Source organism: Rhagoletis pomonella, unplaced genomic scaffold (assembly GCF_013731165.1).
Source record: "Rhagoletis pomonella isolate Grant_MI unplaced genomic scaffold, Rhpom_1.0 Rhpom_scaffold_00015, whole genome shotgun sequence".
Taxonomy (NCBI): Eukaryota; Metazoa; Arthropoda; class Insecta; order Diptera; family Tephritidae; genus Rhagoletis; species Rhagoletis pomonella.
In genome coordinates, this window is record NW_023458569.1 from 1,021,529 (window position 1) to 1,034,390 (window position 12,862).

Here is a 12,862-nt window from a genome sequence, read left to right on the forward strand (position 1 = left end):
CGTGTATAAACCCTCCTCAAAGTCTAGCCAAAAAGCCAGCAACTCACACAACAGGTTCCCCAGAGCAATTCGCTCGAGAAAGTGGTACCCGGTACACGTAATACGCGGCACACAGCACAACAATCCGCCAAAACAGGCTACCCGGCCCAAAATTACCACCGTAGAAGGCAGAAACCCCGAGCGGCAGTGCAGGAGCCCAAGAATTACCCTTAAAACGGCCACAGGAGCTTAAAGAGACCAACTGAGCCCCAACTGGTCCGAAGGTACGTAGTTTCGGACTAGTTCCAAACAATGTCCCAACTGCTTCCCGGACTGGTCCCCGACTGGTTACCAACTGGTCCCACGAACTAGTTACCAACTGGGCCCAAAGTGGTTACCAACTGGTCCACCTATACCTCAAATGGTCCACAACTCACTTCACTTACAAAGCATTCGATTTAGTTGACAATAGTCAAACTACATAACGTAGACCTAAAATTTCTACAGCGAAAGTAGAACTTTGAAATCGATTTTAAGCGGTCGTTATTCATATACCCACATACATACATACATATATTACTTTTCATATCAATTCAAGTGTATTACATGCGCCCCACGCTTTTCATTTTCAATTTCATAGATTGTTTATAATGACTTTTGCTAAAATTTCAAAATCAAAAGTTATCAAAACATATTCTATGGGACTGAGAAGTATTATTTTCTACTTTTTAGTCCATTTATAAAAGCGTTGTATATTAAAAAGTTTTTTTTATATTATTTATTTTCTACTTTTTAGTCCTGTCTGAATAAAAGTTTGTAATAGATATTAAAATAATTCAACGATATTAATAGAAAGGTGCACACACATGCATTTACATATGTATGTACATACAAACGAGCACCAATTAGTTTTATTTAAAGAAATGGCGTGATGTCTATTTCCGGTGTAGCAAACGTAGTACATAGGGCGACATCTAGATGTCATCTACCTCGCCCTATTCACTATGCTTTTTTATAGGAGCTTTTCAAAGCTTTGCTTTATGGTGTCGGACACACAACATTGAAAGTTTCTGGAACACAACATTGCAAGTTGATAAAAGCGTTGTAATAAAAAGGAAGGAGTTAAAGACTTGTTCTAGCTGCTAGTCTTTTAAAATTTCCGCTAGTCACGTCGTAAGCAGATTTCCCATGTGAACTTGCAACAAAGTTCTATTCTGCCATTTCCTTGAAGGGATTTTCATGATTTCAGACCTTTGGTAAAGTTAATATGGTTTATTTATGTTTTGTTTTTGTTTTTTACACCCCTTTCCTCTTTCAAAAATATACAATTTCATAAGATTTCAATGTCTATTCATCATATTGCTCGAGCATTAGACGATCTAGAGTCCAAACGCATAAGTAGCCCATTACGCCCAATTGGGTACTTAAAGTTGACATTCCCTGCAGGGAAAGCTACTAGTTCACGTTCTATCCTTTTTCAATGTTAGCGACTGGTATTTTTAACATTGCGATGTCCTACGAGATGTCAATTGTCAGGCTATGCATCTACTAGTATAAATACTAGTAGCATCATACCAGTTGATGAGATAGTCTGCCAATTCATGCCCCGTGATAAGCATAACAGTGCCTTTTTGCTCGCGATGCTCCAGCAGTCACAATGGCCGACAGAGCAGAGCACTCGCATGGCCTGAGGTCCCAGGTTCAAATCCTGGCGGAGGGAAACTTTTTTTATTTTCTATTTTTTATTTTATTTTTATTTTTTTATAAATTTATTTTTTTGTTTATGCTGTTTATTGTAATTTTTAAATTTAATAAAAAAAATATTTTTGTTTAATTTCTTTGTTTTTATATTTCTTCCTAAATCTTTTTTGCAATACAATTAGATTTTCAAATTTGTTATTTATTTATAAATTGAATAAATTATTTTTACTTACATTTATTTAACTTTAAAAATCTTAACCACCTCCAAGCGGCCTCGAACCTGCGATTTCAGAACCAGAACCAGTAGTCTTCACGTGACGCCACAGCCGACATTTGTAAGAAAAGCAATTAATTGCGTTTTATTTTTGGCTTTGGAAATTCAAAGGCAGATGTCGCTGATCGCCTAAGTTCTTCGAAATTGTCGAACTGGTAGGCACATAATAGTTAATGAACTAGTATTTTTTCTAACTGGTTTGGCTTTTCACTGTAGGGTTATAGACAATGTTTTTATGTAAAAATACAAATTTTTAAAAATGCTATAATCAACAAAAAATCAAAAATAAAAATGTTTGCTTAATTTATTTTAGTTTTTTATACGTTGCACATTAATGAAAAAAATGTACAATTAAAGCCCATAATTAGACGGAAGAAACACATTTTTTTTCATTAAGTTACGTTAAAAGGTTTCCAAGATACAGCACTTTAAAGAAAGGTATGTATGACGTTTTCTTAAAATTTAAGTCCCGTGTAAATAGGCAACCCTACGTCATATCGGCAAAATATGCTGCAGGTATATTCATGTCACCTAGACCTTCCATCTCTTCAACTTTCATCCAAATCCTTAGAGGTCGCGCACAGAGGTGGACGCGGTGACATGAAATGCCTCTACTCGTATTACCAAACATAAAAATAAAATAGATTTTTTATATTTTTGCTTTTCAATTAACCTTCATGTGCTCGGTAGTCTACATTTGTAGCATTTTCGCGGAAATAAATAAAATATTTCCACTACAACCGTCCCCGAGATTTTCGGTAGCTTCCTGAAAACCAATTATAAACAGTTTTGGCTGTTAAAAGTACAAAAAATTATCTCCTGGCCGGTAATCTACTTACGTAAATGTATAGTAAAACTGCGTTTTTAGTTTTTCTCAATGACGCCAAAAAAAAATTTTAGTTTTCAAGGACTTTGAAATGTCAAGGATATGATAAATCAAAAAATTATATAAAAAATTTAGTGCTATGTAGAATAACAGTAAGGGTGTAAAATAAAAGATAAAACCCTGCAAGATTGAAAGAAAATTACATGTTTTGGTGAAGAAGGACGAAAGGGCATTGAAATTGTTCTTTTAACTTTATTAGTTTACGATAAAGAAAATATGTAAAAGGACATTTTCAATACATATTCATCCTTGTGCGCCAAAAATTTTTATATTTTTCTATTCTATGGAATTTTCTCTTATATTTTTTGCACTGAAAGTCACATCACATTTTGTTTCAGCGTGTCGAAACATGTTTCTTTTGTAATTATGTATTTGCGTATGTGACTTAGGTAGGTGTTTTGCAGACGAATTTTGTGTTTGGAAAACACATGGAGATGCGAGCAAGGTGTACTAAACAAGGTGTGATTGACAACTCAGGTCAGCTCTCTTTTAAGGTGCTATTATGCCAAAAATATAAGCAGACGATTCATAATTCATAAAAAATTTTTCAATTTGATTTTATAGGATGGTTCTTCTGAGAGCAATGTCAAATTCAATCACACTTTGGCAAATACATTTTGGCTGCGAGTTTACGATGCACACGTTCTCACTTAGACTTTCGGTAAAAGTTGCTTGATGAATAAAAGCACATTTTTTTGCTTTCATTTTGTGTTTAACAAATCATTTTTTTTTAGCAAATATGTAAAATTTTGCACGCGCGTATAACCGTTAGCGTGGCCGTATTTTTTCATATCTTTAAATGATTTTCCCTGCAAATTAACGCTTGCTACAAATGTAGACTTTCGGGCGGATACGTAGGTTTTCAATTTCGAGCACATGAAGGTTAAATAAAAAATAATACATACACATCTCCACAAAGTATGCACAATATCACTTTTACGCCCTGTAATCTCAGTATAGCATTCATATAAATTACTTTGCTGGACTTAATGTAGCATATGATTAAATATTCCTTTGAATTTAATTAGCTGCGTAATCAGGAGAAAATAATTTCACAACCATTATGTGCCATAATTGCATATGGCCGCAAAGCTAGTTCAAACATATACATATATATGTATTAGACTGCATCACCAAAAAAAGTTGGGGTTTTTCCGACGGGATTACAAAACTTATTATATTCTAAGACGTCCACCAAAATATTTCGGAAAAATATTAAGCGAGCTTGTAATGAGCTGGTTTGTTTTTGTGTGTATAGCCAAACAAAGCTGTTGTCTTCTAGCAGCCGGCTGGGGGAGTTCTTGACATAGCTTCTTCCAATACCCATTACAAAACAATGATTTCAGAGTCCCTCATTACCCTACTAATTCGAACTGAAATTAAACACTGTGTTCACATAAAACTAACTGCCACGGATCTTACTTATACGTCGAAATCAAGGGAAAGTCAAGAGTATCTATAGATGGAATTAGATTGCGGGTGCTTGTCTTCGCCCTCCCTTCCAATGATTCGGGTAGCACTTCATTTTTCCCCAAATTCCCATAGCAACTTTAAACGACCCACATTACCAACAAATAAGAAAAGAAATTAGCACATTCTGAGGTACAGATTAACTTACATATTTATTCCACAAAAAAAATCGTATACTCTAAATCTTACAGAGCTATACTATGAGTAGGAGCGTTCGAAATTCAAATTTGGAACCAAAATTTAATTTCAATTATTTCAATTAATTATGAACTTCCCCCTTTTGTTTCAATTATCTAGGTAAATAAAATTCCTAACCAGTACTTAGGGTTGACATGTACAGTTCGCAGTTAATTCGAAAAAAAAATATCGCATGTAACTTTATTTTCTTTTATCGCATCACAGTATCAATAATTCGTCTGCTTCTGTCTATTAACATAACGCAAAGAAAATTAACATGCTTACAAAAAATACTTCTAAGTGAATTTTGCAATAGCATATATGTAACCACAAAAAACATGTTTTAAAATTCCGTCCCGTTGACGCAAAATAAGGTGTATGTACGTGTGTTCGTCAAACTCACTGAGAGGACAACAATAGGACGGCTTAAGCAGAGCCAAGGTACAACAGGAAGGCAACAACAAATATAGTCGGCGGTCGACTGTTATACGCTTGGAGTAAGTGTTATACACAGCGGAAAGGAGAAAGAACATAATAATTCGTATTAACATTATGGGTAATTGATTAACCTTTCTGCGCGCCGGTTAGGAGAAATTTAACGCAGACATACACATACATATGAATATAAAAAAATTTTCGAATTAGGAATTAAATGACTTACCCACACATCCGGAATCGCTGAAAGGCCTTTCGTAGAATTCCTGGTGGTGTTGGCGAAGATCTGCTAGGGTGGTGGTGATTTGTACGCGTTTTTTTTTTTATGAAATTCACATGGGTGTATGTATGTTTGCGTTTATATATAATTTTGTTTTCACATGACCTACCGTAATTATATCTACATATATATATATACACGTATAGATCTGTATATACATACATACATACATATGTATATATAATTTTTGGTCAAAACAAGGCCAAATCTTTCCACTAAAATTTTACGTTTAAATTATTTCATTATTTGGTTTAGTTTTTTTTCTTTTTAATGCCTTAACTGCTTCCTTATTGCTGACTAATTTTGCTTTCTTATTCTACTAACAGTTTTTTTTTTTTGTTTTTTTTGAGAGTTTGAACGAGTTCCGATATTTTTAATTTTAATTTAGATTTTTTTTTTTCGCGAATTTCCTATAAAATGCCCGGATTAGGCTAATATTCCACTAAAACTTGCATTCTGCCCTATCTACATATAATTATGTATGTACATATTATACATATATGTGCGTACATATGGGCACTACCTTCATAGGTACAGTTTCACACCTTTTTTTCTTTTTCAACCATTTTTCAATGCACTAGGCTCTTTTTTTTTTTGTTTTTTGTAATAACTACTATATATCGGTTGCTATTAATTTCACTTAGGTTTAAAATCTTTAGCACTTCTCTACAATATTTTCAATATGTTTGCATTGAAATTTTGTTTTTTTTCCTTTTCGCGACGGCGACCGGGAAATTTTCGTTTTTTTTTTTCCAAATTTTTTCAGTGATTAGTATTGAAACCGCGTGCGTACGATGGTGATCGGTGACTGAAGCAGGGTATTCAATTTTTGTTGAAGCCAGCCGAAGGCGACCCTTGCTGGCCACTTTGGGTCTTCTGTGCGACCAGGCGCGAATCCGCACTGTAAACTACCGTGTCTAAAAGTTAGACATACAAATTCGTAAGTACATAGGGAATGTAATTTTTTTGAGCTGGTACGCATGTATGTGCTTATAGACAAATGTCTATGACATGGTATAATATTTGCACATAAGTACGTAAATAAGAAAATTGTGCAAGTTTTATTTACCTGGCTTCAAAGGACTTGGGCGATTTTTTGGAGATGCTCCAACCCAAAATAAATGGAACTCCTATTCATCCAAACGGATAGAGAATTTGCGATTTTACTTAATCTCCAATTGCTTAATTGCTACATCTTAAAAGTCTTGGGCAGAATTGATTGCTTTTGACTGAAATAAAATCGATTTTCACTTACAATTTGGCTCCTAGTGATCTGGTCAGGGTGGTGGTCCGGTTGAAAAGACCGATTTGGACTCAAAAACCTACTTATATCCATTTCGATTTTCGAGAATCTTGGATTATTGTTCAGTGCCTATTTTCTTTTTTTTCGTTTTCCTATTCGAACAGCGAAATATGCATTCACAGGAAGTAATGTTAGACGTTAGCAACATGTTGCGGCAATAATTCCGGCAACTTGCCCGTACTATTTCTTTGCACCAGACAAAATGTTCTTATAAAAAAAGAAACCCCAGTCGACCATTACAAAACCCGAGAACTTGTCGATTGATTTAGGAGGGGAGTTAGAGGGAAAAGGGCGACTAGGGACGAATGTCTTTAGGACTAAAAGTGCCAATCGGTTTTCCTTGTAAATCTTCGAGAACATAGTAGTTATTTCCGCGCTTTTATAAACAAGGGTGCTAATTTGGCACTAAAACGCTTTTCAAAGTTACTTTGGGCAAAATTCCTTCTATAGACTTCTTGGCCTATTTTAAAGTTTACTGGTCGCGTTCGCAAATTGTACTGCGCCACATTTCGTTCGTATGCTTCCGTGTTATTTTCGCGCAAATCCGCACGCAATAATGCCATTTGGTCCTTTCTATCTAAAGGACAGCTTGACTCCTCCAACGAGTCAAGATTCCTCAGGAGCTGGTATGTTGATCCATGCGTAATCATGTTCAAACCGAACAGTGCAAAAAAAGGCGAGCTGCCTATAGATTGGTGCACGGAATTTCTCAGTGAGCAACTGATACTGCTAAGATTTTCATCCCATTTCGTTTGATCAGTTTTTAAGTAGGCCCTAATCGCAGCAATTAACGAACGATTAACCCGTTCGGACGCATTGGCCTGAGGAGAATATAACGCCGTGTACGTGTGCTGAATCCCCAATTTGGTTAAAAACGCGTTGAAAGCAGTGGCTTTGAATTGTACACCGTTATCGCTGACAATAACTTCCGGAACACCGAAACAATGGGATATGTTGGCCAACAGAAAGTCTTTTATCATATTGGAATTAAGTTTCTTTAAAGGACATAGCCAGTGGTATTTTGAAAAGTGATCCAGAACGATTAATAGGCCAACGTTACCCTTTTTTCTCCTGGGATATGGACCTAAGATATCTATGTAGAGCCGCTGAAAAGGCCGACATGACTCCGCTTGCTTCCCATTGGTGGTTTCAAAATAATATTTGGGGCTTTGGTGGTTTTACACACCTCGCAGCTTTTGATATATTCCCGAACATCCTTTGTCAAGCCTGGCCAGTAAAAATTCCTTCTGATAAGATTCAAGGTTTTAAATATTCCTCCATATGCAGCAATCACTGAATTATGCGCTCGAAACAGTACCTCGGCCCGAAGGGGTTTTAGAATCCATAGTTTCCACGATCGATTTTCCTTTTCGGTCTCGCCTGTGGCGTGTTCTGTCCGACGATACACAAACCCATCGACGACCTTAATATCAGGCAGCTTGCTTTGCTCCCTGATCACCCTGGACTTCAACTCTTCGTATTCGGGATCGAAGAAGTGGTTAGATTCCAAATCAATTTCGAGGCCCAATTCTTCAAGGTGATTCACTTCCTCCGGAATTCGAGACAGTGCATCAGGGACGACGTTCTCTTTGCCTTTTCGATGACTGACAGAAAAAGTAAAAGCCTGTAATTTTAGGGCCCACCTTGCAAGTCTACCGTTAAGATTCGGCTGACGCATCAACCAAACTAGACTTGAATGGTCCGTGATGACCTCAAAATCCTGCATTTCCAGGTAGCATCGGAATTTCGCTATGGCTTCTATTGCCGCTAAGCATTCACGCTCCGTTACGCTATAGTTTCTTTGTGCAGAGTTAAGCCTTTTCGACATGAATGCGATAGGCTTCTCTGCACCATCTTCAGCTAATTGAAAAGAATTTTTTCGAAAAATCTGGATTTGAAAGAACTGGAGCAGACGTTAACAAATCTTTTAGCTTCTGAAATGATTTTTGGGCCTCTTCTGTCCACAAAAATTTTTTCTTTGTTGACAGAACCTGCGTTATCGGAAATGTTACATCAGCGAAGTTACTGATAAACCTTCTGTACCATCCGGCAAGACCAAGAAAGCCTCGAACTTGCTTTAAGGTTTTAGGTACAGGCCACGATAAGATGGAGTAAATTTTGCTGGGATCCGTAGAAATTCCGCCATTTCCAATAACGAAACCTAAATACTTGATTTCGGTAACACATAAATTTACTTTTTGGAACATTAATGGTTAAATTAGCCTTTTTAAACTGATTTGCAATCCTAATTAAAATTTCTAAATGCGTCTCGAAGTTCTCGGACACTAAACAAAGGTCATCTAAATAACCAAATACACAATGTTTCAAATCAGCCGGTATAAGTTCGTCAATTAGCCGACACATAGTGGATGGCGCATTGCATAGTCCGAACGGCATTACTTTGAATTGGTAAAGGGGACGGCCAGGTATGGTAAAGGCGGTTAAAGGTTTAGATTCGGCGGTCAAACCAATTTGCCAAAAAGCGTCTTTGAGATCTATGTTTGAAATGACATTGGCCTTTGGCAATCGGGCGAAAATACCTTGTATGTTGGGAAGTGGGTAGGCATCTTTCTTTGTCACCTGGTTCAACTTCCTTGCATCCAGGCACAGGCGCACCTTGCCAGGCTTTACAACCAGATGCATCGGTGAACTCCAGGGACTGATTGATGGCTCAATAATACCGAGACTGAGCATCCGATCTACTTCTTTAAACATGAGATTCTCGACCGCAGGCGAAACAGGGTAGTACCGCTGTTTGATTGGCTTAGCCTCTCCAATATCTATGTGGTGTTCAATGAGACTGGTTCGACCAAGACCTTGTTTTTCGAAATTGGTGAAAAGTGCTTTGATTGCATTTAATTGTTGTTTTTGAAAAAAGCTAAGTGGATATGCATTTTCTTCTTCTGCAGTTTCTGCATTATTGGATATTACGTCCGGCGCAAGGTTAAACGTTCTCCAAAAATCTATTCCTAAGATAAGCCTATTGTCTAAAGAGGGTATAATATAAAACTTTAACGATTTAACTTCATCTTTATACCAAATGTCGACAACCACAGAACCTTCAACCGAATGGCTTTTTCCATCGGCAGTTTTAACGCTTGAACGAATTCTACGAAATTGTGGTAACCGCGATACATCATCTGCTAGGGACGACCCAATGCAACTAATATTTGCGCCGGTGTCTAATAATCCAAGTTCCTCAAAGTCACAAAATTTAACTTTTGCATAGCATAGTGAATTGCTTTGGTTGCACAAAATAGCAGAATTCAGAACTCTTTTGGTCATTCTTACTGCTTTCCAAAACCGTCGAAGTCGAAAGGTTGAACGTGTCATTTCTTTATTCTTATTTAATAACTCTGGACATTCCGAAAAAATTCTACTCCTAACTTTGCTGTAATTTGCTAACCTAATGTGATAAGGTACAACGGGATACAAATTGGGTTTATTTTTGTAAATTTCATTTTTCAAAATCGCTATATTGTTATCGCATTCACGCTCCTCACAATCAAATTGAACATCAGCCGTGCTTCCAGATGATACATCTACTGGTTTACTTGGCGGCTTTTCATTATTAGTTTTTAAAGAAACGACTGAGCTAGCCGGTAAAGAACTACCCTGTTTGATTAAATCCGAGTCCTTTCCTACACGGGTTGCGTCCGGGTGTTGCTGCACGCAGTGTAGTTTTCCTTCCGCTTCCTGCAGGTCTCACATTTCGGCTTATAGGTATTCGCAGCTCCACAACCATAGCAGAACACCTTTTTTCCCCGAGGCAGTCTTCCCAATGGTGACCTTCTTGCAGGCAGTTCCAACAGTTAGCAGCATTCCAACAGTTCCAACAGTTAGCAGCATTGATATTCTGAATTACCGGAGCTTCGACATGATTTATTCCCTCGTCAGGATCGAATGCGAATTGTTCCACGGCGGACACTTGACGACGAACAGGATAGCTAGTTGGCACGTTACGCATCGTCGGCATGCGACGATTAACTTCATCGGAGAACAGATTTTCTCGCCGTTGTACCAGTCGGCGCAATTGCGCTAAGGATCGAATTGGCACATACAACAGTTCATGTCGGATGTCCGTCCGTAAATTACGCGTAATGATTTCTATCAACTCTTCTTCCAACAATGGAGTGGACATTTTATCTACCTTTTCCAAAACCGAGTAATAAAAAGTCTCGAATGTCTCAGATATACCTTGCTTTCGATTTCGGATTTCTTCCCTAATGTCATAATCCGATCGGTGATCCTTAAACTCGCGCCGCAAAGCATTACAAAATTCCTCCCAGTTAATGAGCTGAACCGCCTTATGGTAACGCCAGTAAAAATCCCGTGCTTTCCCTACCAATAATACTGGAAGATTTCTACAAACGGCTTGGAAGTCGCCATTTAAACATTCCATTGTTAGAGTATGTACTCTATACAAGAACTCCTCCACTTTAAGTCCCGACGAAGAGCCATCAAATTTCACTTGCCAATTTTGAATTAACATTGTGATCTTCTCTGGACTCAGAAAGCCGATACGCCGCTCGTATCGAATATTCGGTATGTCATGGCCCTCAACTGTTGGATCACGTAAATTAGGATAAGCCTGTGCGGCCATCCGAGCATTATTTATGTTTAAGTTGGTAAACAACCGATTCACCGATTCGTTGATCATGTCGCCAATGCGATCAGAATTAACACCTTGTTGGTTGCGTCTGTTATTACGGGGACGGGTTCCGGTACTCTTCTATTTTCCTGTGGAGAATTCATCTCCAACAGATTCACGGGTGCAGTTCCGGTGTTTCCCAAATGGGCGTTCGTGAGATTTTCTCCACGCCGCTCAGGGATATCCGTTTGGTGTACTTCCTCATACAATCTACGCGAACTTCGGGTATTATACCGTTGTTGTCCCGCAGAATTGCGAGCGTCCCTTCTACCAGTGGCAGTGGCCGTATTGTCATTAGGCCGGCTCTCGGGATTGATGGGTTGTAAATCTCGATTATTTACGCGTTGACGGCAAACAGGACAGTCAGGTGAGTCTGTTACCCAACGCTCGATACACGGCTTGTGAAAGGCATGATTGCAAAGAGTAACCCAGCAATCATTTCCATTGGGGATTTCTTGCAAGCAAATTGCGCAAGAGCAGGCGGACGCTTCCGCTGTAATTTCTGCTAGGCTTTCGGTACTTCGTACCATAATCGCCATATTTAAAAGTTTGAATAGATTGCCAAACTGACTCCACTTAGGGGAAAAATATAAAGATATAATTGAACCAAAACTGTGCGAAAACTTAATATGGTTCTTTGTAAACTCAAAGTCAATTGAAAAGTTCTTTACTGAATGTTATTCCTTTTGTACGGTAATGCATCTGGGGTCGTTTAAAATCAAAATACAATATTTTGCTCACCCTAACTTGACTTTCCATTGAAATCACGTCTTCTCACTAAATTCTCCGCCTTGAGTAACTCGCAACCGGTCAAAATTGGCAGTCTTCCCACTAATGGGTAGCCAATTAAGGTATTCCAAGGTAGCAGTATCTCAACCATCGAATTTAAAAAATTTAAAGCACATTTTAAAAGTGGGCATCTTGATCACCCGGGGTTGAGCATTTAGGACTGCAATGCCTAAATATCAAATTCCATTCCGGGCCAAATGCAACTCCGATAAGCAAATCAAATAAATTGGCCTTACGGTTGATCCCCATGGTTGAAAAAACCTTAGCAACAATTCCAGGTAAGGACTATTTTAGTTGCCAATAGATATATATGGACGATTGGAGATTACGACAGAAAACTAATTAACGAAAAGAGTCCCGATTCAAGCGGCAGAAGGTTTCTGGGCCGATATGCCTGAAATCCGAATTCCTATAAGCAGGAAACTCCATCTGTCAATGCCGAAACTTGTCCAATCACCAATCCTGCATATAATTAAATAAATCTCAAAAAAGCAAAACGATATAGATTGTTCAACATGGAGGAGAAGCGCTATAACAAAATAATTTCCTAAAATTCTTTGACCTCCATGTTCTCGAAGCGAACTTGGTGAGCCTTCTTTCACGATAGGAATAAACCTTAGCAAGTTAAGCATCATAATTTGGGACCGACCTTGCGAGAGTATTCGTAGTAGGATTAACCTATTAAGTTTCACTTGCTTCGACCAGTGCCCCACGTTGGGCGCCAGTTATGTAATGAGCTGGTTTGTTTTTGTGTGTATAGCCAAACAAAGCTGTTGTCTTCGCGTTCTGGGAAGAACTATGTCGGGGCGGGACCCTTCAATAAACTAGCTAGCAGCCGGCTGGGGGAGTTCTTGACATAGCTTCTTCCAATACCCATTACAAAACAATGATTTCAGAGTCCCTCATTACCCTACTAA

General features: G+C 38.1%; 2 protein-coding genes across 2 annotated transcripts in view; one reads left to right on the top strand and one right to left on the bottom strand.

Annotated features, from left to right (window-relative positions):
* The window catches only part of LOC118749364, a 910,564-nt gene that overhangs the window by 602,665 nt on the left and 295,037 nt on the right, over positions 1 to 12,862 (top strand). The window lies entirely within an intron of this gene.
* On the bottom strand, positions 11,162 to 11,695 carry LOC118749329 (probable E3 ubiquitin-protein ligase RHC1A). The gene has a single exon (XM_036484125.1). The coding sequence runs from the start codon at positions 11,693 to 11,695 to the stop codon at positions 11,162 to 11,164; it is 534 nt and encodes a 177-aa protein (XP_036340018.1).